The sequence below is a fragment of the Carettochelys insculpta genome, chromosome 1, assembly GCF_033958435.1.
Source record: "Carettochelys insculpta isolate YL-2023 chromosome 1, ASM3395843v1, whole genome shotgun sequence".
In the NCBI taxonomy this organism is placed as follows: domain Eukaryota; kingdom Metazoa; phylum Chordata; order Testudines; family Carettochelyidae; genus Carettochelys; species Carettochelys insculpta.
Window position 1 is genome coordinate 163,896,665 of NC_134137.1, and position 25,912 is coordinate 163,922,576.

Here is a 25,912-nt window from a genome sequence, read left to right on the forward strand (position 1 = left end):
AATTCCAGCCAAACTGTTCCTAGTGCTGCTTTAAGAAATGGATAATTTAATAAGTCACCATTGTCACACTTTCCTTAGTCTGACTCTAAGCCTTTAGTCCTAGTTATCTTCCTCCTAGTCTGATTGTTAGTAGACAGCTGGCAAATACAAAATTAAATACTCTTGTGCCAGGTAGGAGAACCATCAGTGATATATTCTACACACCATGTACTTGTTGCCTCATCAAGGGGGGGGGGGTGGAATTTAAGAGGAGATTTTATATATTATACAAACACTCAGATGAAAAGAAAACATTTTTACATATTCTGCTCTCTGATCTCTTCCTCACCCCACTTCACAGTTTGTTAATAGTGCTGAATGCTAATGAGTCAATAATTGCCACAATCAAAAGCAACGCAATTATTGTAGATTTGAGATATTCAATAGTATATTTTGCATGAAGCAAGCATTTGTTTTCCATTCCAGGTGAAGCATGCACCAGTTTTTGTTGTTGTTGCTGTATCTTTTGACACTGTACAGAGAAGTTATGTGCTACAGGCATAATCCTATATACACCAAAAACTATCACAAAATAGGAGATACTAAAGCACCCCTTATTGTCAATGTCAGAGATGTGGAGCTTTAATTATTTAAATACACATTCATGAATGACAGAATATAGTGCATAAACTTTAAGTTAAGCAAAATCAAAACATACATTACTCTTCTGCTGTATTTTTTTAAAGCTTTTGTCTGTGCTCCATTTTGGTGTTTTAATTTATCAGACTATAATTGAAATAGTTAACTCATTAGAGAATTAGTTTGTAATCATATGCAAAATATTTCACACTGGTAGCATTTACAGTTGTTGGAGTTCAACAGAAAGCCACAGTAAAAATGAAGTTAGCCATGTATGCAGCCATTCTACTAGGGCTGTACGGTACACTGCCAGTTTTCCAAAATTACAGAGAAATTAATTTGCCTGTAGCTAAATATGTTTTTAAAAAGTCAACTGCATTGCAGACATTCCACTGAAGATTAACTAGTTATTATATGTTAAGTATTAAGTCATCTTTAATGTATTTTTGATAACAAAACAAAGGAATTCAACATCTCAAGCCAGCTCTACACGAGACCAAAAAGTTGATTTAAGATACACAATTCCAGATATGACAATTGCATAGTTGGAATTGACATATCCTAGATTGATTTTTCTGGCTGTCCCCACTCTCCTGTCAACCTCTCTCACTCCTCACAAAAATGAGGAGTACCAAGGTTGACTGTAGAGCCATGATGGTTCGATTTAACACATGGCTTATAAGAGTGATAAATCAAACCCCAGAAGACTGGGCCTGAAGGAGTCAATCAATAAGTGGAGACATAACCCAAGATGTCCCTTGAGTAAACACAGACTCAAACAAGGGAATTTCCTCTATGTAATTTTAGGTATTTCAACCCCCCTCCCCACACCCCATTAATGAGATGTTCCCAGCTCAATGTGTTTCAAGAACACAAACAATATTAAAAACATCTTATTGTGCACTGAATTATTTCATTCTATCATAGATCCAGAATGTTACTTTGTTTCCAATCCATTAAGTTCATATGTGGCTGTGAAAAAAATTCAATTTTTCAAAACAAATAAATAAAATCACATATTTTAAAGTTTCCTATTTCATTTTCCAAACTAAGACTGTTTGCACTTTAGCAATCTTTAAAAAACATAAAGCAAACAAAAAAAATCCAGACCACAAAAGACTCAGTCCTATAATCAATGCCCACATTTGCTACGTGTGGAGGGAAGAGATACTACATTGGAGGAGGAAAATTACCTTGTATTATCCAATATCTGAATGTCATAATTAGTTTTATGTATCCCATTACAACATGTTCTGTTATCTCTTCTCTCAGAACTTTCCCTTCTATATATAAAGGTATTTGCCATTTATACAGGAGAGTCACAGAACATTTTCAATGAAAAAATGAAGTACTCCTCCTCCAAACGGTCTGCATGTATTCGGTTTAATTTTGTCTTTTTTTCTTTTAATATACTTACTGATATGTACGAGACATTATCAGGTTGCCAAGAGAAAAAAAAATGATTCCATCCACTTTTTTTAAAAAGTAGAATGCCAGATATTGTATAATTCAGACTGGAATGGTGATTTGCAACTTTTTGCTCCATGAAGAAGATTTTGAACTATTTATTCTGCTGTTCTGTTTGAATTAAGCATTTACCAGACTATAGCTGAAGATCAGAAGGGGTGTTTCCAAGACAGGGTAAGGGAGCTTCAAAGTTTGACAGGTACTTTGAAGCACCCCCCCGGCTACACTGCCTGTCAGCTTCGAAGTTGTTAACTTTGAAGTTCCTGCAGCAACCATTATGCAAACGAGGTGCTACATATGCATCACAGCACCTCATTAGCTTCCTCTGATTGAGCTGATTACCAGGCCCCCTTCAAAGAAGGGGGCTAGTGCAGACCCAGCCATACAGTCAGAATGGCAATAGTCAAGTTACAGAGCAACATCATAAATGAAAAATAATACATACCTGTGGCAAATGGACTGCATGTATTGGGCTTAATTTCAGCATGATTTTGTTCTGCATGATGCAGTGGTTTCCCAGATGGCACCAGTATTTTGGGCATAGAAAAGAGTCTCATAGGAATTTAGAGAGTAGGGCATGAATGGAAAAGACATCTCTGGAGTTTCACATGTGGAACACAGATTTTAAAAGGGGAGAATACTTGAATAAGCAGGTTTACTAGAAGCAGAACACATGGGAAAAGAATCATGAGTGGCTTCCTGCTGAAAGGAATATTTTGATCTTGTGCAGTGGTCCATGTTAAATTTCTAAAATTATTCATCATGAGAGATGCAGTGTGTGCATGCACACAAACTAATGGGGTGTGCTCAAGTTGATTCAAAATAACTTAAAAGCTCTTCTGGCAAAGCTTGTGAGGTTCACAATCCCATTAGTTCTGGAAAAAGAACTTGCAAGCTAGGAACTTATGACTATTATCGGATACATTTCCTGCTCTTGAGATAAGCATCTTCCAATCTCTGTCTCCATATGGTAATGTATGAATTATGTCCTCTGAATAGACATTTAATGAAGCTACTCCTTGTAAAAGGGTAACTGCCTATATATGCATTGCATTCAATAGTTGAACAGGTTATAATAAAACCACTTAAGAGAAAGCTTTCTAGAACTCATACATGTTGCCCTACTTTTTCTTTTTACTTTCCTCCCCCCGCACCCTAGAGACTGTTGTTATTAAAATGTAAATGCTTATATTTGTTATCCTGGAGCAAATCTCTTGTATTTGAGGTCAATGGAAAAAAAAACAGCCAGACTCACCCCGGAGTAAGCACATGCAATTCCTGGGGATGTGTCTAGGACAAATTCATTTTTAATATTACAGTAACAAATTAAATATAATTTTGTCATAAAGGACTGCAAAAGGCAAAGTTGCTTACTGTGCACCAGTTGGCAAATGGCGAGCTCAAATAGAGTACCTCATGCCTGTAGGGAAAGGGAAGGTGGTGGAGGACATAGAAGGAAAAATAGTGTAGAACAAGGCACACTTAGTCATTCCCATCTCCCTTACTCCCACTTGTATTATGTTTACAACATCCGCAACACTCTTTAGTCCAAATGTACCCTTTCACAACAATGGAAGTCATTGCAGCTCTTTATTCTAGGCTACCTTTAACTGAATTTGACTCAAAATTGTTTTTTTTCTGATGACCAAGCAACAAAAGATAGATGCTTCAGCATAAAAGATTTTCATTTTAATAGCTCTCACTGGGGGAACAAAGTAAGTAGAAAAAACAAAACAAACCAGACCTACAAGAAAACTGTCTCAAGTGCTTTTCATACTCACTGTAGAGAATAAGAATTAATTCCAGTGGAGTTTAGATGGAACACTCACCTGGTCAGTTGCAGGATGGAATCCAAACCATGCCCGTTTTCCACACTAAAAGGTGTTAATTTTGCATCCCTCATAAACATGCAGGCTAATTGACTTAATTGGCACTTTGCAGGTGTAAGAGCAGCATTTAGCCCAAATAAGTTATTATATTCTTATTAGCATTCATCGAGGGACTCAAAGGAGGAGGGTGACATGAAGATACCTTACACATTACTGAGTGACTGACAAGAGATTTAGGCAAAAAGAATGTTCCAAAGAAAATCAAAATTAACATCAACAAACTTAAATGAGCATTATTACTTTCAGCTAAGCCTGTAAGTATTGCTACTTCATCATAGCAGACTGGAGAGCCTACCTGTGGCAAATCAAGTTTCATTTTCAACCAGAATACATTCAAATGTTGCAGTAGAAGTTACTGTACATGTCCACAAATGCCTTCACCATATTATGTGAGGGAGAGGTTTGCAGGGCTAACCAGAGGACAGTTCTGCTTGGGAGGGAAAGTAGATGGATTGTCAGACATTGGGTCCTGGACAAGATGCAGGGAGCAGTTCCATGCTCCTGGAGGGGCAGGGCCTCAAGCAGAAAGGGTGGGGCTGAAGCAGTTAACACTCAGCATCACCTGGACTGTGCCCCCTCCACCCCACAGCACAGCTAAAGAGCACCACCCAGGGGTCTGCAGCACTCCATGCTGTGCTCCAGTGATGATTTACAGGGCCCAGGGTTACAGACACTACTGCAGTAGCTGTGCAGCAGCCAGAAGGCCCAGGCCCCTTTGAATACCTGGGCTCTAGGGCAATTGGCACCTTTACCCTCCAATTGGTGGGCCTGGGGGAGAATGAGGTCAGAAATGGCCACAAAGAGGTGGATAGCACACAGTTCACAGCACTGACTCGCATCCTCAGGAATGTGAGGTCCAAAGACATACACGTACAAGTCCTGGGCAGGGGAATCCTTTATTCGATGCAGCAGGAAAGCTTGCACTCACCCTGCCTCCCATGGTGGAGGCAAACAGCAGGTTTGATTAGGACTGTTTGAAAAAGGAGCAATTAATTTACTCCCCACAGAGTGTCTAGGAAGGAATTTTGCCCCACACTACCAGATTGGCTTTGATGGAGTGAGGTTTTAATGCCTTTCTCACAGTGGGTGTCAGGAAGGAGATTTCTGGGTAAGAAAAGGAGGTAGGCCATAGGTCACAGCTTATTTCATAAGATTGGACAGATGTTCAGTACAGGTAATCCATAGGGAAGGCATCCAGGGCCCAGATAAATGGACTGGTAAAGATACATGGATAATGGAAATACTGGATAAAGGAACAGAAGAGGGGAAAATGTTTGAGGACTCCTGAGTGGTACAGCAGCAAGCAAACACTCCTCTTCGTATGCCCATTGTCCATCACCATGCATCAGCTGGGGGTCCTGGACTGAAATCAAGCCGGGTTGGTGGAGCCCCAGATAACGATTTCAAGTAACATGGACTGACCTGCACTGTACAGCTTATCTGCCAGGTTGTTGCAGACATCTGCACAAAGTTGCAGACTGATTAAAACTGTTACCAAATGTCTTCTGTCCTTTCTCTATATTCCGATAGTGCACTCCGAGAGACATTCGACACAAGGCTTTACCAAACATATAAAACAATCTAATTTAAAGATACAGTAGAAGAATTCTGATTTTTAGCAATATAGCTACAGGCTGGAGAAAATCTGGCACTTGATGCAACAAGATAACGCTTTCATTTTCATTCCACAAACCTAAAGAAGATTCTAAAGTAGTAAATAGATGTCATAAATTTTTTCCCCTCCAATCAAATTACTGACAAGAACCCACTAAGTGTCATTTCACTAAATTTGCATGAAACAAATATAATCGCTTTATGATCTCATAAGACAACCAGTTACTCCACACAGATCTGGATGAAGGAGAGTTACACTCAGTCACTTCTGAAGTAATAAACTAAAAATGTGCCATTATCAGTTTAGTATATTTTCTCCATATGCTTATATTGTCATGTTTATGCTCTATTTTATATGCTATGCAGTTTCAGCTGATTTTAAAAAATCAGAGCTGAGGGAATTTTTTTTTTAAATTTGCTGCCAATTTGGGAAAAACAGGGGCTGGGGTGGAAAACAGTCCGACCACAAACCTTTCTACATACTCGAAATATTGGTAAATCAAAAATTATAAAATGGGTAAAAACATTATTTTGATTTTGACCATTTTAGATACTTTATTTTTAGAAGTAAAATTAAAGACAATATTGGAAAAAAGCATTTTGCACGGAAGATGAGAAACTTTTCCTTCGTTTTCTCCATGCTTCATTTCAAGAATTTTATGGAGTTGTCAATTTCACCAAACTGTTTTAATCAAAAATGAACATCAGTTTGTGCAAAAATACACAAGCCAGCTTCAGTTTTTATTCTTCCCATTCAAAGTGTCCCTCAACTTCTAGAGAGGAAAAAGCCTGACATTGTTTTTAAATTATGACTTGGTTTCACATCATCAGATGCTAATCCTACAGTAATCATGGAGGCAAGATGCCCTATGAAGATTGTTTGTCTTTTTTCACCATGAAAATTATGGGATTGGTCCTATAATTTGGCATTTTAGCAGTTTAAAATCATATTTAGCTGTAGCTAAAAGATAACATTAAACATTAAAACAAAATATTTCCTACTTAAAACAAAAAAGAGAAACAATGAAAATCCAATCAGTCACTTAAGACCCCTTTGTTCTGTACTGAGGACATAATGTTGAATTTTAATCAGTTAATTTCTACATGGTAACACAAACCCAAATACAAGATTGCAATGTCACACCCGAAAAGGGCCTCAGCTAAGAGAGAAAACGGCCTTATTCTGTGCCCGTCATTGTTAACAGCAGCAGCAGACACAAACAAGGACAAGGATAAATAACTTTGTATGTAAGTGTTCCTTTGTTATCCTGTTCCTTGATATCAGTGCCAGGATAGGGAAAGCAACAGCTGCATGTAAAACTCTTCATGCTATATGGAGTTAAACAATATCTGTGAAGATGAAACTGCAGATCTTGGACACAAAAGGGAAGCATGTGCTCTTTGTATGAATGCAAGGCCTGGCGTACTAAAAAGTCTTCAAACTACAAGCTACAGATGTTCACAAACGGATGCCTGAGGTACATCCTTCACATCAAATGACAAGTGTCACCAATGAGGAGCTTTGAAACAGAACAGGACAAGAGCCATTTCATGTTCAAATCAAGAGAAGAAAGAGGGGATGGCTGGGCCACAATCTCAGAAAACCATCCTCCAGCATAGTGCATCAAGCTGTCATGTGGTCTGTGCAAGGAAAACCTTGGACACCATGGAGAAGATCTACTGAGACTGAAGGACACAACAACTGGGATACACCTGGAGTCAGCTAGAAGTTTTGTTTAGAGACAAAATGAATTGGAGGAAGCTTGCAGATTACCTATCCTCCACTCAGAGTACAAGGGTTAAGTTAAGTCAGTCAAGTTCCTTTGTTTTAAAATGGTTTCAATTTAAAACACGTGGTGTATTCAAAACAATTGTAAAAAGCTAATGGCCTAAGAAACAAGTGAGACAAATGATAATAAGAGTGGAACAACCATTCTAGTAGTTCTGCTTAACATATACCACCAACTTCACTCTTTTTGCATAATGGTGTGCTGTGCAGCATTATCCTAATGAGAAATTAGAAAGCATATCCCAGAATTATCTTTGTTTAGTACAGAAGCACAGTCCCGTGTTTATGGCAGGAAACTGATAATTAGAAGTTCTGACCTGTAAATCTAAGTCCATTTGATAACTCATTGGCTGATTCCAACTTATTCTGTGAATCTCAGTTCTGTGCTCCCTGTTTGTAAAACTGAAGGCACCACATGTTAACTTACAGGAATCTTATTCGAGTTCATTAGTTTATATACATAAAATGCTTTAACATTGCTGGTTGATCCGTTCTACAGAATGCAAGCTACTAGATACCATTAATTAAACATACACTTGCCAATAACTACAGCTATCCTGTTATATGAAGAAACTCTCATGTAAATCTGTATCTGAGTCTATTAACAAAAACTCTGGGATCCATCACTTAAGATATTTAAATACTTTTTTAATGGAATATCTGAGAAGCCACATTCAGGAAGATGACAGTGGGTGTAAAGTGGTTGCAACTACATTGACTACTGATGCCCATAGAGCTGTACTCATTGTATAACAAAGTTGGCTCCCTACCACAAGAATCAAATCAATGACCATTTGTAGGACATACCAGCTATGTCTACATGTGAATGCTACATCAAAATAGCTTATTTCGATGTAGCAATAACGTCTACACGTCCTCCAGGGCTGGTGCCGTCGAAGTTCAACGTCGACGTTGGGCAACACTACATCGAAGTAGGCGCTGCAGGGGAGCGTCTACACACCAAAGTGGCCCACATCGAAATAAAGGTGCCAGGAACAGCGGCAGACAGGGTCACAGGGCGGACTCAACAGCAAGCCGCTCCCTTAAAGGGCCCCTCCCAGACACATTTGCACTAAACAGCACAAGATCCACGGAGCTGACAACTGGTTGCAGACCCTGTGCATGCAGCATGGATCCCCAGCTGCAGCAGCAGCAGCCAGAAGCCCTGGGCTAAGGGCTGCTGCACACGCTGACCACAGAGCCCCGCAGGGGCTGGAGAGAGCGTCTCTCAACGCCTCAGCTGATGGCCGCCATCGCAGACCCTGCTATTTTGAGGTTGCGGGACGTGGATCAGCTACATGTGCCCTACTTTGACGTTCAACATCGAAGTAGGGCGCTATTCCCATCTCCTCATGAGGATAGCGACTTCGACATCTCGCCACCTTATGTCGATTTCAACTTCGAAATAGTGCTCACCACGTGTAGACGTGGCGGGCGCTATTTCGAAGTTGGCGCGGCTACTTCGAAGTAGCCGGCACGTGTAGACACGGCTACCATGTGTTATGACATACTTCGAAAGTGTTTAGGACTGTGGTTTGAATACCAGTGTTACAATGTAATCTAGCAGCCCTACAGATATTTTTAAACTAGCAGAACTCATGAAATGAAATACAGTTTAGTACTAAAATGCAAATCATTCTGAATGCAAATCTCTCATGGATATCAATAGGTGCTGAACCACCCATTATTTTAACATCTTTATCCCTTAGGATTTCCTTCGTTCAACAGAATTTTTCTCAGAAGATATCTTCCAACAAGAACTTCTATTGACACATCCCTGTAATCTAGACATAGTTTATGACAATAAGGACGGAATGAAGGGCAGGAGGTAGCCAAAAGTTGTGCTGATTTATACATGAAGGGCGTGAGAGGTCAAAGGGATATTCCCACTCAAGGTCATGTTGGCTGTGGAAGGGCTCCACATGAGCACATAGGTTTGCACATGTAAATTTTACTGCAAGATCAAAGCATGTGTTATCCATAGTGCGCATTCTGAGATTTAATAAAATTTTAATAATTTAGCATGTGAGAAAGCTTTGAAAAATAAATACTCACCAAGATGCTATTTACTTTGGTAAATGTTATCTCTATAAACTGCTGCCAATAACACTATTAATTTACATGGAAATATATCTGGTAAATCATCTCAAAATGAAATTAGATATTTTCCATTTCCCCCACACTGAATCAATAATTTAACATTTACAACATACATATTTGGATAAATGAATTGTGCATTTCCCTCTCATCCCCACATAGATGTACATTTCACTATCTAAGAAACTTGAAACAGTAAGTTATCTAGTTACAGATCTTGTAGCCCTCTGTATAGCACATATTTGCTCATAGCAGTGTTCAGAAGTTGTTTTCAGACAGTATTAAACCATTTTAAACTGAAGCGGTAAGTAAATTACTGTTTAAAGCACTAGCATCATGACCATTTGAGTGCCATGTATGTTTAGGGTGGTATGTAACAAATGAAGAAATACAGATGGTTATGGTTAAATGTCTGCCTCCTTGTCATTAGGAGTGCTTTAAGTAAGGGGAAAAGTCAATTAATATATAAAACATTTCTAAAAACTCACAAACAGAAATTAATCCCCTCAATCCCTCAAAGCTAGAAGACCATTTGTTCCTGTTAGTAGACCTAGTTTCCAGAAGGTTCCAATAATTCCAGTGTGCCTAAGTTCTCTCTCTTTACAATAAATTTGTATCTCTCTTGATATAGATACTACTGTTGTTTTCTCAGGTCACACATCTTGTTCAGTGCTTGAATTTAACAACATTCATAAGCTATTAGGATAGAATATTCAATTGTGTCATGTGATGGGGGCCAGACTACAAGATCAGGCTCTCATAGTGTTACATAGTTTTAGGATCAGAATTATAGTTTTTAAAGAAAAGCATCACTGTTACTTCATCTAATACTATAACTTTACACAGCTATGAGATTTTAATGCAAAGACCAGTAGGCCTCTTTAAAGACTGGCAGGCCACCTCCTGTATTCAGGTATGTAAGTATGTCCCTCCCCGCCACCAAGAAAGGTATACAGAATAAAACATCTGCAATATACACAGTGGACCAAACTCTGCATCTCATACCCAGCATCATGTTGTCCCATTTCTCCAAACCCTTATTGCTACAATCAGGGTTACTGCACTGGTAAAAGGATGGAAAACATGACAACTGCTAGTGCAGGCTCAGCTCAGCCTTAGTGCCACAAAGCTGACTGAAAGCCAGGAAGCTCAAGGACAGACCAGATGGAAGATAGCAGAGTTTCATTCCACACTAAAGGAAGAGGGCCTTTTCAGGTATAAAGTGCAGGAAGTTAGAAATGAGCTTCAGAGTGGGAGCAAATCCCACTGGGGACTCAGTGAGAGTTCTAGACACATTGTGGGTAGAATATGGCTCATTGTTTTCATTGAAGCAAGACTTCAGTTGAAGTCAACTAAAGAAAGGACTAAAAGACTGGGCCAAAATATTCTGTACTGGCTTGCATCTTGGTGATCCCATTCTTGTTATTGAGGAAATTGTTAAAGTGAGGCTGGTACACAGTTAAGAGGATTTGGTATTTTAAAGCACATACAAATTAAAGTTGAAATTGTGTCTCTCTATTGTTCGTGCAAACATTACACTTGAGACTTACACAATAAGATCACAAAAAGCCTAACTGAATTAACTTAATTATCTGAAATACTGCATGAAAGGCTTAGTTGTGCCAGCTGCTGGTTTTGTTGGAAACAGACATGTCTGTTGTGATGTGAGAAAGCCTAAATGTGAGAAAGACCTAAGAATTCTCTCCCCTTCAGCTGAGAGAACCGGTATGGGTCACAGATGCGACACTTAATGCTTCACAGTGTATGTGTAGGCCACAAACCTTAGGGCAGAATTCACAGGCTGACCCTCTCTGAAAAAATACTTGGGGACAGGCTGATGGTTCACAGTACATTCCAAGAACCAGAGTGAACAAAAATCCCATTCAACAACCTATGAAATGATCAATATTAACATTGTCAGCTTATTGCCACTGATATTAGAACATAACTTAATGTATGTTGGCATAACTAAGCAAAGAGTATATGTTATACAGATCTGTTTGTAATCAGTTTGATAAACTATAATGTCAAAACAACAATGAACCATTGGAATTAAAGGAAAAGGGCAGGCTTAGTCATCTGACAAAAGGCTAATGTCACAAAGTCATGGAATCATGGATAAATAATAGTTCAGCATCAAACGATCATTTGTTAATGTAGTGCCTGGAGACAAGAATCAGAGGTTGTTTACTGCAGAACAAAAATGCTGTCTTTTGACCGAACAACGTCACAGAAAGCCCTTTACTTTGCAGGGAGTTCATCTGGTGCTAAAACTTACCCAGCATCTTTCGCTTCTCCAGAAGCTATATTTTTAGATGGCCTTTATGTTTTTAGTTTGGGCAGAATGTTGCTCTTTGGGAAAAAAAAAAATACATTTCTCTTTTTTTCCTAATAGTCCTGTTGCAGAGAAAGGGAGATGAAAGTGATAAGGGTAAGAATAAATTTGTACTAAGTTTGGGACAGATGTTGTAAGAAACTAGATTCACTCTATGGGCACCATTTTGCCTGTTGGCTCAGGAGGAAGTACACAATGAGACAAAAAAAATGTTTCATTTTTACTTCATATAGATATTTCAAAATGCAATGATTCTTCCAGATAAGAAATGTAAGAGTAGCTATCTCCTGTCCTAGCTGTCTAATAAACAGCTCTGAAACAAAAAAATTTCAAGAAATCAAATGGAGAGAGAAATCTCTGAGCTGCAATTTATTTGCAAATTTGACTCTGTTAACCATAGATTAAATGGAGAGACTGGGAGTGGCTCGCAGCTTACAAAGGCAGTTTCTCTGCTCTGGGTGTTAATGTTTCTCCATTAGACTCCGACAAAGGCTCACATCCCCCTGATTGATCTGACTTGTTTTTTCTTCTTTTGATAAGTACTGTTCATACTGGGCCATTTCCAGAGCCTTGTCAGCTCTGGCTCTCCCTCTTACTGGGACCCCACTCTATAAATACCCCTCTGAACCCCCCGCCCCCCCGGCACTCATGCATCTGATGAAGCGGGTCTTTGTCCACGAAAGCTTATGCTGCAAAATATGTTAGTCTATAAGGTGCCACAAGATTTCTTGTTGTTCTCGAAGCTACAGAACAACACGGCTACCTTTCTGATACTTGTCTAATAAATTTATATTAAAAAAAAAAAAAAAAAAGGAACTGACCTATCCCTCCAGCATATAAGCAAACATGCACTTCAACAGTACTGCCAAACCTTTCTTTACATAATGCTGTTTATAGTAGCTAACTGCATCCTGCAGCGTAATTCAATCACACCACATTCTTGATATCAGGCATTTAGGTTAATAAGGTCAGCCAAACAGCAACCTTGGAATTACATACAAGAGAGTTTCCTTTGCTAACAGATCTAGGGTGGGACTCTCCTGGCACCAAGCAATTGGTTTAACATACAGATAAAAATAAAAATGCCAGATCAAGAGGTGTAGAGGCAATTTTGCACCAAAAGTTTCTCTGCATGAGCAATTCGATGTTCAAATTTTCTTTGTAAAGGCTACAGAGCATATTTTGCAGTTTGAAGGGTCACAGATGCGTTTTATGGTGCTGAAGTTGGGTATTTTAATAGCGGCACAGCTCTGCTTCCTCCGGAGTCTTGGCACACAGATGTAAGAATACTTCTTGGTGATAAACACAGGGAGTCCTGTTTGAAGTTTGGCACACATTTATTTTTCTTAGACCTGCAACCTGCTCTGCATAGAAACATAGGATTGGGAAAGACCTCAGGAGGTCATCATCAAGCCCAAGGGCCTGCTGAAAGCAGGGCTGGTCTCAACAACAGAGAGGTAGCCAGGTTAGTCTGTATCAATGATAACAACAAGTCGTCCTGGGGCACGTTATAGACTAACAGATGTTTTGGAGCATAAGCTTTCATGGGCAAAGACCCACTTCAATCAGCTGCATGAAGTGGGTCTTTGTCCACGAAAGCTAATGCTCCAAGATATCCGTTAGTCTATAAGGTGCCCCAGGACTTCTTTTTAGGGATCTTCAAGCCTGGACTGCACTGGTTAAGCCTGGTGGGGAATACTAATCAAAGCAGATCCTATAATGAAATGAATACTCTTTGAAACAGGCCTTTTCATAATAGGAGATGTAGGCCCTTTCTCCAAGGTGGAAGGGAAGCAGAAAACTGCATACCGTTTTAAGCATCTGCCAAAAATCTATTGTGGTGTGTTCATTTTTGCACAGGGCTCACCCATGTGAAGCAGCTTTCAACATCAGAACCTTCAGAGAGGCAGGATTCTATGAGGGTGCCATAGTGCTGCCTCTTGGTAACTAATTAGAGCTGGTGAAACTATTTCCATTGCTTCTGAAATCAGGATGTATTCTAAATAAAGATATAGTGTAATTTTAGCGCTTCAGGCTTCCATTTATGCTGTTATACCGAATATAAGATTACTTTTATATTGTCTTTATTTAAAAAACACACTAACAAACTTTATTGGAAATTAAGGAAAAAATTAAGACACTGCTTCATAATTGTCTAATAGATAATACAGCCAGATGTGATTTACACTTTCTTGAAAGCAAAGCAAAATAAAGCAAAAGGTGGTGATGGTGATTAACACATATAAAAATCGTGTCTGTATTACACATGGCAGTATGTAGCTTCCCCATAGTTAATGTAACAATGTGGTCCAAGCCTTTAATACTTCTTCTCACACACACACACACACACACACTTACTTCTCACCATGCGAGGTGTTTACTTAAACTGTTAATGTTCATTGCTGGTTTTCTTTCCTGCCTAGTGTCAATCCATTCAACAGGTAAGCCATCTTCAGTAAGCTATCTGCCTTTAACGTAAGAAATAAAAGTAACAGAGAAATTAGAAATACAATCCAAAATGAATTCCTAGTGAGAATTTCTTGAAAATGACTGCTAATGTCTAAAAAAATTGCATGGGTAGGTTACAAAGTTTGGCAACTTATTCTCAATATCAGCCAGGCTGCAGTATATCTTTACCCTACTACCTATTAGGAGAACAAAATATATATGGTGCTAACTAAGCATTGTGGGAGATGCAAGTTACTTACAGATGTTTGATATTCTTTAGGTCTAATTCACACTCCAGAATCTTTAAGAAGCACAAAACTATTGTTGCCAAGGAACACTATGCTAAAAAACAATGTGAATGTTTCCATAAACTAAAAGGATGCAACTCACACTCACAATATTAAATATAATTGCTTAACTGATCTGCTATTTCCTAAAGAGAAATGAACTACTTCAAAGTCCTGTAACAGAAAATAAGCTAAAGATTCTTCCTTAGGCCTTCCAGCAGCACTTTGAAGGCAACACAACTATTTTAACATTTTAAAAAAAATTAAACTTCCTTTCTCGGATTATATAGATTACATGGGCAGGATACTAATGAGATTCATGAGCATTCAGAATTTCTGAAAAAGTCAGGGCATATGACTTCAATGTATAATACATGCTCTGAACAAATGAGATGTCTGTTAAACTAGCCTACACATTAAATTTCCCAGTTACAATGCTGTATCTCGAAGAGCAAATATTAAGATTGCATTATACAGGGATACAGTCTCTTTGATGCAAGTAAACGTTTTCTCTTCAAGTTAATGTAGTCTGGATATCATTTATGATATTGTAGTACATTGTAATTGTATTTTACCTTCTATACATTAAGAAATACTGAAAGTTGTCAATTTAGTGTCAAAAATGTATACAATGATCAGATTGTTCTATCTTTTAGGCAGAAGGACCCATATCTGTGAGAAAACAGATGGACAGGAACACCAGGGTTCAACTGCTGCGATCTTTCCCGGCTGTCATCAACAGCTGTATACTTCATGTGTCGCAGGTCTCTTGTGTCTGGATATTTTGAAGGGGTGAGGAGGAGGAATGTGGTCTGTGCAGTTTAGCAGCTTTATTTTCATGAAACTCAGAGAGCTGGAAGAAACCTGAAGAGGTCATGAAGTCCAATCTCACATGCTCATGGCAGGACCAAGCACCACCTACACCATTCCTGACATGTTAGTTTAACTTGCTCTTAAAATATCTCCAGTGACAGAGATTTCATGACCTTCTAGGCAACTTATTCCTGTGCCTAACTACCCTGATAGTTAGGAAGTTTTCCCTAATATCCAACCTAAACCTCTCTTGCTGCAATTTAAGTCCATTGTTCTCCTTGCCCTCTGAGGCTAGAAAAATTGCTTCTTGTCCTCCCTCCTCCTCGAAACAACCTTTTAGACACTTGAAACTTACCATGTCCCCCCCATAGTCTTCTCTTTTCCAGAAGAAACAAACCTCATTCTTTCAATCATTCCTCAAAAGGTCATGTTTTCTAGACCTTTACCCATTTTTGTTTCTCTTGTTTGGACTTTCTCCAATTTGCTCACCTCTTTCCTGAAATGTGGTGCCCAAAACTGAACACAATACTGTGGTTCAGGCCTAATCAACGCACAGCAGAGAGGAAGAATTCCTTTCACATCCTATTTACAACACTCCTGCTACTACATCCCAGAATGAGAATCTCTTTTCTCTTCCCCATTCCGCAACAGTGTTACACTGTTGATTCTCTTTTTTTTTGGCTACTATGACTTCTAGATCTTTTTCCTGCAGTAATCCTTCAGAGGTAGTCATTTCCCATTTTATGGGTTTGCAACTGATTGTTCCTTCATAAGTGGTGCATTTTGCATCAGTCATTATTGAATTTCATCTACTTACCTCATGCCATTTTTCCAGTGTGTTCAGATCATTTTGAATTATCCTATCCTCCAGAGCACTTGCAACCACTCCCAGTTTACCAGCTATAAACTTTACAAGTGCACTCTCTATGCCATTATCTAAATCATTTAAGATATTGAATAGAACCAGACTCAGAGCTGATCCCTGTGGAATCCACTTGTTAGGCCCTTTTAGCATGAATCAACCATTGATAACTACTCTGAGAACTGGTCAGCCAGTTATGCACCCACCTTACAGTAGCTCCCTCTAGGTTGTATTTTCCTTTTATTCAACTCAGACTTAGACTAATTATATGGAACTAGAAAGACGCAATAGTGGTTCCCTCTTTTCCACCAAGCTGATGAATCTGTTGATAGGAGGTAAATAACAAATCAGTCTTTAAATACTTTAATTCTTTCTATACCCTACATAGAAATATGGCATCACCTAGGATTTATTTCTTTTTGCTGCTGCTGCTGCTAATGCTTTCAGAATTCAAGATATTCATAAAAAAGTGTAAGGGAGGCCATTGTTCTGTCCACCTGATTTCTGTAGGTTCTGCACTTTATGGTATCACTAGATCACTTTGGACAAGATACACATTTTTTCTCCCACACAACAAGCATTTAGGAATGACGACTTTGTTTAGAATACTTCTTTTCTTCAGTATTCTAATCCTGATTAGTCCGATGTAAAACCCCACCTTTACAAGTCATGGAGGGTATGTCTTATTTCTGAGTCCAATCCACCCTTTCAGTCACAGTAGTAATTCCAAAGAGCACACTGTAAAACTTCAAATGAATTAGCTACAACCTTATCCTCAAGCACAGAAGCACTGCATAGAGTGCCATTCTAACATTCTGGGACAGCCATCTGGTTCACATACTCACGCATGGTGAACATTCTGTACTGGTCTTCTTGCATGTTTGCACTCATGGCTTTTATTACAAGGCAGTATGACATTTCAGGAGACCAGCCAAGTGTACAGTATGAAGACTAGTACACAGTATGCAGAAAGTTACACCTAACTGCAAGATCTCCCGGCCAAATCAGAGACAGCTTTCATTACATCGAGTCACATTTGTTGACTTTGATAGTATTTATACTGTTGACATACATGCTCATCTGGCACCTGTTTTCTTAATATGCCTGACCACTTGGAATGGCTCAGGTAGAGAGGACTGGGGAGCTGCTTTTTGTTAGTTCTTTGAATAACTAGTGGGCTTACAGTTTTTTCCCCCCCACAATAGGAATTTGGCACTCAGAATCATTGTTAACGCCCAAGAAGGCTATATACATTTCAGGATGCAATCGGGAAACCAAGAATTTAATTTGCTTCTGAATTTTCTTCCAGAGGATTTACTTCTCTAACTCTGCTCAGCATTAATTCTTGTCCAGTAGTTTCTCCTTCCTTGGCAGCAGCTCTTTCACTCTTTAATGAGAGCTCAAATGAAGCGGCTTTGCATAGTGAGTACTGAAGCAGATTTGGGTACAACAGAACTCTAGCTTCCAGCCCAAAAGCAAACCATACTAGCTGTGTCTACACTCACATTTCACTTTCGAAAGACATACCCAAAGAAGGGAAATTGAAAATGCAAATGAGGTGCAGATTTGCAAATCTGACACCTCGTTTGCATATTCTTATTTCAAAATAGCTTCTTTTGAAAGAAAACCAGTGTAGACACTGCTCTTTCAAAGTTGGGGTTTACCTTCAAAAGAGCAGTGTCTACACTGGTTTTGTTATTTCAAAAGAAGCTATTTTGAAATATGTAAATGAGATGCCAGATATGCAAATCTGCACCTCATTTGCTTATGTCTTTTGAAAGAGGAATGCAAGTATAGACACAGCCACCTTGTTTTCAACTCAAGCCTCAAAGATGCCATAGGGGAATCCTTTTCCACCAAGACACTAGATCTGAAGTGTTTAAAGAATGATTTGTTGTTGACCTCTATCAATTAAGACCCCAGTTCTTTCTATAGCCTACATTGAAAATATGGTATAACCTAGAATTTAGTTCATTTTGCTGCTGTTAATGACTGAAATTACTCTGCTACAAAAAATACATAGAATCATTTCAATAATTTAAATGGAAATTTGAACAATGGAGTGCATGTTCCTTTACAGCACAGAAGTTGTTTGCCACTTTATTGATGTTTACTACTTTTTTATATGTGAACCATTCTAGAAATGCACCTAAATACCTTGCATACAATACACAATACCTTGTGTGCTGTATGCCTCAAAGAAATCCCTGTCCTATGAAAACTAAATCTGGTTTGAGAAACGTTAAACACAAAGGCTGTTTTTGTTGAGCATATAATTTCAACATACAGGAGGACATTGTTCTCCATGTGTTCAACAACTGTGACAACAGGTACATGTAAATTCAAACCATAGCTATGCATAATAAAGCAATACTAATCAAACAGTTTTGCATAAAGTTATTTCAGACGTTACCCAGCCATATTCCAAATCTTCAATAAATGCTAACATGTCCTTCTTAATTCTGTTTTGAACAACAGACATCATTATGGTGAAACTTGCAAATTAGAAGGACTAATTTCATAGCTGTCTGCAACAACAAGTCAGTTGAACTTGAGGTCCAGATGTAACAAGTGTTCAGTTTGATAGATTATTGGAAATCTAACCTATGGTTTGACAAAGAGTTATTAAAGTTTTATTAATATGAATGTTGGGAGAAAAATGGCACCTATAGCAATGTACAGGTAGACTGTCCCAAGCCACCGGCAGATACGAATGGAAATTTCAGTCAAGTCTGAGGAATGACTTGTGAAACCCATACTGTGTACAGGATTTAAAAAACTTTCACCTCTGTAGTAAATAGATTCAAGCTAATAAGAGATGAATCAAAAATCCATGTAGATTCATGGAGTTTAAGACCAGAAGAGAACATTAGATCATCTAAGGTGAACTGAATATCACAATTTCACACTGTTACCCCTGTATTGTGCCCCAAAACTTATGACTAAAGCTTATGTTCCAAAATTGCATCCAGTCTTGATCTGATGACATTAAGAGATGGAAAAATCCACTGTTTCCCTCATCATCATGCTTAATCACAACTGATAGGAAAAAAAAAAAAAAAAAAAAAAAGGTTTATTTTCCCAATTTGAAATTGGCTGGTTTCAGTTTCTAGCCATTGGTGCTTGCTATTTCTGTCTCCACTAGATTAAAAAGATCTTTAGTGCCCAATATTATCACTTATTACAGGACATGCATAGTATAACTAATTTTTTTTTAAAAATAGGCTAAGTAGCCTGAGCTCTAAGTCATTTTCTCTAGCCCTTGCAATGTTTGAGATTCTTCTTTGCACTCTCTCCATCTTTTCCACTATCCTTTTGAAAATGTAGACACCAGAATTGAATGCAAGTATTCCTGTAGCATCTCTCCAACAACATATGCAGAGGTCAAAATCTTCACTACTCCTACTCATTCGTTCATATGTCCAAGAATCACATTAGCTCCCTTTACCACAGAATCATACTGAAAGTTCTCACTGAGTTATTTGCTCACAATTGCTTTTAAGTTCTTTTCAATCAGTTTTCCAGGATACAGTACTTTCCCTCACCCCATTCTACAGGTATGACCAGCATTTCTTGTTCCTGGATGTATAACTTTGCATTTCCTTGTACTAAAAGCACATTTTATTCATTGATTAAAATGTTGACTAGCATAAGGCTTAGTATCAATACTTGTAGAATATCAATAGAAAAACTCATTTGATGTTGTTTCCCCACTGAGCACTACTTTGAGATATGATGTTTAGCCTGTTCTTAATGCACTGACTGTGCATGTTACTGATACTGTACAGTGCTAAATTTTTAATTGAAAAAGTACTAAGTCAAATGCCTTACAAACCTCTATGTATATCTATTCTACATTATCTCAAAAAAAGAGTTAAACAAGCCCAATTTTATAAGGCCTGTCTTCCATACCATCTTGCTTATTGGCATGATGTATCTTAATTCTTTCTCAATTGAACTCTATGCAAGCTTCTCTAACATTATGCCCAGGAATGATGTCATATTCCCCTATGTGTATAGTTATCATCCTGCTTGCTCTTTCAACTATTGGCACAACACTGGCACTCTTTCAGCCTTCTGGAATTTTCCTGTTGTTGCAATATTTATTAAACAAAAATACTGATGGGCTAGAAGGGTTGGAGTAAACACTATTAGGCATCTTAGGTTCACATAACCTGGGCCAGAGGATTTAAAAATATTTGCCTCTGGTAGACGGATTTTTCACTTCACTTGTCAAATGAAAAAGAAAACTGTTTTGGGTTTAATCCAAAAATGAGAACTTTTCAATAAACTAAAGACATGTAAACATTACTTTCAAGTTAAATGAAAAGTTTTGCTCACTCCAAAATAAAGTGTTGTTTGCATTTTAAATTTTCTAAAATAAATCAAGTGAAATTTGAGATGAATGCTCTTTTAAATAAAATATTTAAATTATGTTTTAACAAAGTCTGACTGAAATAGTGCATGAATTTGAGTCAAATTCCATCTGAATCTATGTTTTCTGGCAAAAGGAAAAACAGCAAAACAGTAGTTTTGGCTCCAAAACAAAACAAGCCTCCAGAAGTAATTTTAAGGTTCTGATACTGGAGGTATTTTGTGGGGTTTTTTTTGTTTGCGTGAACAAATTTCTTATGAGAGAGAGCTGCTCAGCTCCCTTTGCAAGTCAAGAGAGTTGATTACCGGGTCCCATTAGATCCATTTGAAAACTGTCTGTGATAAAAAATGAAGAAAATACTAAACAAAATGAAAAAAGTTCAGATTCCTCCTAATAAATATTTAAAGGAGGTGGTGCATACATTGCCTAAAGCCACAAACAATGGTACCAGTTACTGAAGATACAATACCAGTTCTGATCTAAAAACCCGCTTTCTGAATTCCATGACTTCTGTAAATGTACAAATTATTTTTATTACAACCAGACAGAGCAAAGATCTATTTAAACTCCTACAGGTTGTTAAGCATACTGTATTAAAATCTCAGGGAAAAACATTTCTGTTGTCACCTAAATTGGTCTGGAGACAGGTTTTCAAGGAAAATAGAGAAGGGAAAAGACAACAAGGAAGTATGTATATGAATACATCTTGTCACTGTGTGTTACTCATGATATAATTAGCTATACAGAGAAAATGTAGAAATCAAATAGTTACTTGCACTAAGCAATGCTTTAAAATAATTAAAAAATCCTCCTGCAGTTTAATAAGCAAAAAGTTAAATTGTTGAATGATCTATTGTAATTAGTAATAGCAACTTCTCTAAAGCAGTATCTGGAGAATCACATCCTCCAACATCCACACAAAAATATTCTATTTAAGTCCTCAAGCTTTTAACTTCCAAATTAATATCACTCTGATGCCTAAAAAACATGCCAATAGCTAATCCTTTTAAAAAGAAGTTAAGGGTTTTGTGTCTGTGTGGTAACAATCTTTCATTCTACAGCTACCAAAAATATAAGCGGTGTAACTTTAGCATTGTGTGGATTCACTGTTGCAACTGTGGCACTAACCAGCCTTATTAGAAATCAATGTGGGGAAGCTCACTGGGTTACAGCCTCCTTTCCTCCATCAAGGTTTTCCATGGTGCAGTGATGCATCTTCTCAACAAAGAAACTTCAGAGCCACAGGCAGTTCTGGAAAAAGTTGGGTGTGGAAAGATCTCTGCAGTACTAAGCATACTAACTCTCAATAATTCCTAACTTCTGGGATATTACACAGTGAAGCACAAAGTGGGCCCTTTCATCTGTGAGTTTAAGATAACCACTGTGCAGTGGATGCAGTTGAAAGAAATACACTTTAAGGAGCATAGACTTCAAGCAAATATTTCATATTTCTAAAATTTCAAAGGAGAATTGTACCGATAATAGTGCAAGAGTCTCTCTACAATGGAATAATGAGAACCATGTACCCATAGTCTGGAGGAAAGAAGGAGTTTATTCTACCTTCTGCCACCCTAAAACTTTGTCAGCTAAATTACTTCTAAATAGGCCAGAGGCTTCCTGAATATCATCTGGAAGCAGAATTTTTTACTGAGGTAGCTGTGCTCCAAATTGAACTGGAAAAACCATCTTACTCCCTGAGGGATTGCTATCATCTCCTCTTTTTACTCTGCCAGACTTGCATGCATTTTTTTTTCCAAAGCAAAAATAATTAGGTACTCCTGTGTTTCTGTGTCTATTTACATTGTAAATGTGTAAGTTCTGAATGGTCTATAAATACCTTCACTAGCAAAGATTTGGTTCCTTTCCAAAACTAAATAGAGGGAGCCCAGACACCTGAAACTTTAGCTTGTGGGGAAGCAGCATTACAGCTGCTCCCATTTACAGCTTTAATGGCCTGCCCCATTACACAAGTGGCACCAGAGTTTGGTATGAACACCTGAGCCAAGTTTTCTGGTCTATAAAGGAGGAAGAGGCCTTAGGCAGAACTTCACTCCAACCACTTATTCCAAACACCCACCGAGTTTGGAAACCCTGTGCCAGTCCCTCCATGCTTCACTGCTCACTTGAAGTGCTTAAAAAGGCTATTCCTAGGGTACGAAGAAAGCCTGGCCCCCGCTCTGCTAACTGCAGGACTGTTGCAATCACCGACCTCAGTCAACAGACTGCTCTTTGCACGCTTGTCCATTCAGTTTCTCCCTTGTCAGCCTGGCTTCTTGTTGCCCTACAAACCGCTCGACGTAGCTGAGCGTTCAGTTCTTGATGGGGAAATCAATGCCCAGCCAAGTGCACTCAGGGCCCGCTTCGCTTGCCGAGGCTCCCGCCGTTGCCAGGCGTGGGCCAGCTGCAATGGCTTGGCTTGCACGCTATGCCCACTGGGGGCTACTCTGGGGGGCGCGTAGCTTCAGCCAGGGAGGTGGCTTCTGGGCGAGCCTTCTCCCCGCTGCGGGAGAACAGGGGAAGCTTTCCCGCCCCGCTGCTAGGGCGCCCCCTGGCTCGCAGCTGAGCGCTGGGTGGTTCACCCCCACGCGCGCCCCGCAGCAAACAACCCCGCTGCTCCTACCCGATCTGCTCCGGATGATGTCTCTGAACTCGTCCGCCGCCGGCTCCTCGCTAGGGGGCTCAGCCCGGCCCGCTTCAGCCATCGCGGGCAACTCCGCGCTCGCCCCGCGCCGTGTCTCCCCCCGCAAAGTTTAAAGGGCAGGTCAGGGCAGGGGCCTGGGCGCAGCTCGGCTCCCCCGGCCCCAGCGGGGAGCAAAGGAGAGGGGACCCCGGCCAGCAGCCCCCTGAAGCCGCGAGCTGTCAAACTCGGCCGGCCGGACAGCGGGGAACAGGTGTGGAGCTCGGCGCGCCTGCCTTAAAATAGAGCGGGCGGCTCCGGCGAGGGGGCGGAGGAGGCAGGGCGCTCGAGCCAGCCGCGGCTAACTTGGGAGACTCCCCTCCCGCCCCGCGCGCGATCAATGCAAAGAGCGGCAATTAGAGAGCAAATTGCTGAGAGAAGCCAACGGGCGCATGAATGATTTAGCAGCCCCACTCACCAGCCGGCACTTGAATGCGGGGAGGGGTTCAAACAGCCCCCCCCCGACCCCTCCGGGCAGGGACCCCGCTGGTCGCCCTCAGGACAACCCGCCTGGCTCTAGACCTCAGGCGATCATCGATCAAGGTCGGGGCAGGTGGTAGGGTGATCAGATTTGACCTTGCACGAGGGAGGAGACCCCTGAGGGGGAGTGTATGTGTATCAGTAAGGACCCACTCCCACTGTGTTCCTGTTCTATACACTATAGCAGTGCTTCTCTACTATTTTTATAAAGTACCCACTTTAAAGGAAATTACAAGTACCCCAGACTTCTCTGTGTACCCCTTAGAGTGCCAGTATCACCAGTTGATCAACATGGTCCCAAAGTAACCTGAGGTCTTGAAACAGCCATTCCAGCTTACTGCACCCTGTTTAGAAGTCAGATTTGGTTTGCATGCCAACACCTCACTTAAACTACTTGCTTACAAAAAACATGCAAAAATATCACCACAGACTACTACTGAAATCTTGTTGACTATCTACCATCTTATATCAAATAAATGAATTGGAATATAAATATTGTACTTACATTTCAGCATATGGCATATGAAGCACTAGAAACAAGTCACTGTCTGAATGAACTTTAAGATTTTACTGACTTTACTAAAGGTTACAACATGGTCTGTTGTAAAATTAGGCAAGTATCTAGAGGAGTTGATGAGAAACACTGCTATAACACATTAATACAAGGTGAGTTGATCAATACAGACACCCTCTGTCTCAGAGTGGCCTCTTTTTATATGGTAACCCGATTTATGCAAGGTCCATACTCACCTAGAAAGTCAACAGCTGATATGCAATTTTAGGTACGTGAGTTGAGTAAGTAAAATCAACTTTTCAGTTGTCGACTTTCATCCCTGTTCTCACCGCAGAAGGTCGACAGGAGTGCTCTTCCCGTCGACTTTCCTTAAGCCTTGCAGCTCAGGAGGACTTCCAGCATTGACATTGACTCCAGAACACATGGTTTTATGCATTCATGAAACAGCTTCCCAGAAGATTGAACCTAAGCAGTGAATCTTCTGGAGTTAGCGCAGATTCAGCCTTAATCTGTGCAAGGTACATGTGTCTAGCTGGCCCCTCTCTTCTCCAGCTCACCCGTCACAGGCAAACTTGGCTGTGAGTCTTGCATGTGTGTGGGGATCTCCTGATTTTCTTGGACATGTGCTAAAAATATATACCTGGGAAGAAGGGGCATTGCTCCTGTTTTTAGCAGGGGTTGGACTCCGTGACTTTCTGAGGTCTCTTCCAGTCCTATGATCCTCCTTACAACCTGGAGCCCAATAGTTAGGCTGTGAAACCCAGATTCAAATCTCCCCATGCTTCTCCAATGTGCAGAAGGCATTTGAAGCTGGGTTGCTCACATCTGAGGTGAATGACCCCATCAGATATGTTTTGGGGAGTCTCAATCCTTCCTGTGAGAGCTGTTCCACTATATAGCACTAATTAAATACATCCAGAGAGAGTGAAGCTATAGGCCAGTGACTTGGACACTCACCCTAGGGATGGAAGATTTAAGTGAACCTTCCTTCTCCACAACAGGTAGACGGGTAAATTGAACGCCCAATTCACACCATGAAAGGTTAGCATGTTAACCATGGGGCTAATGCTTCGAAAACACACAGTTTAGGCATATAATTCTAGACATTTGGAGTTGCGGCTCCCAAGCAAAGACAGGCACCTCTCTGCACCCTGGGCTTATGTGCCAAACTTCCAGAGAGGAGTGAGGCATAGATTGCCTCCTCTCAGTATTTTCTATTGACTATCAAAGGCTAGGCGTACACAAAAGGGCAAGGTCGAATTAATATATGCAACTCCAGCTACATTAATTATGTAGCTGAAGTCAATATACCTTAATCCACACATCTGCTCCATCTCTACCGCAGGAGGTGGATGGGAGAGAACACTCCCATTGACTTCCCTTACTCCTAGTGAGTGGCAGGAGTACTGGTACCACCAGGACACCCTGTGAGACCTATTTAGTATGTCCCTACCAGGCACACTAAATCAAACTCCAGAAGATTGACTGCAATAGGTTTGATCTTCTCAGTAGTGAAGACATACCCTTAATCAATGACCTCTGTCACATGTTGGCTTCTGTGGCTCCCTTTTTGGAGTGCCTCTCTCCCCATGTACTATACAGGAACTCTGGGTGTCTAATTCAAGGCTGTGGAGTCTTCTGGGTGGG

General features: G+C 39.9%; 1 protein-coding gene across 10 annotated transcripts in view; it reads right to left on the minus strand.

The window, feature by feature from the left end:
• DMD (dystrophin) overlaps positions 1-23,483 on the minus strand; it is a 2,199,436-nt gene extending 2,175,953 nt beyond the window's left edge. For all 10 annotated transcript variants that reach the window (XM_074994601.1, XM_074994607.1, XM_074994584.1 and 7 more), the window contains exon 1: positions 23,215-23,483. In XM_074994601.1, the coding sequence (XP_074850702.1) occupies positions 23,215-23,296 (82 nt within the window). In that variant the 5' untranslated portion in view covers positions 23,297-23,483. The remainder of the gene's footprint in view (positions 1-23,214) is intronic.
• Between the last annotated feature and the right edge of the window lie 2,429 nt (positions 23,484-25,912).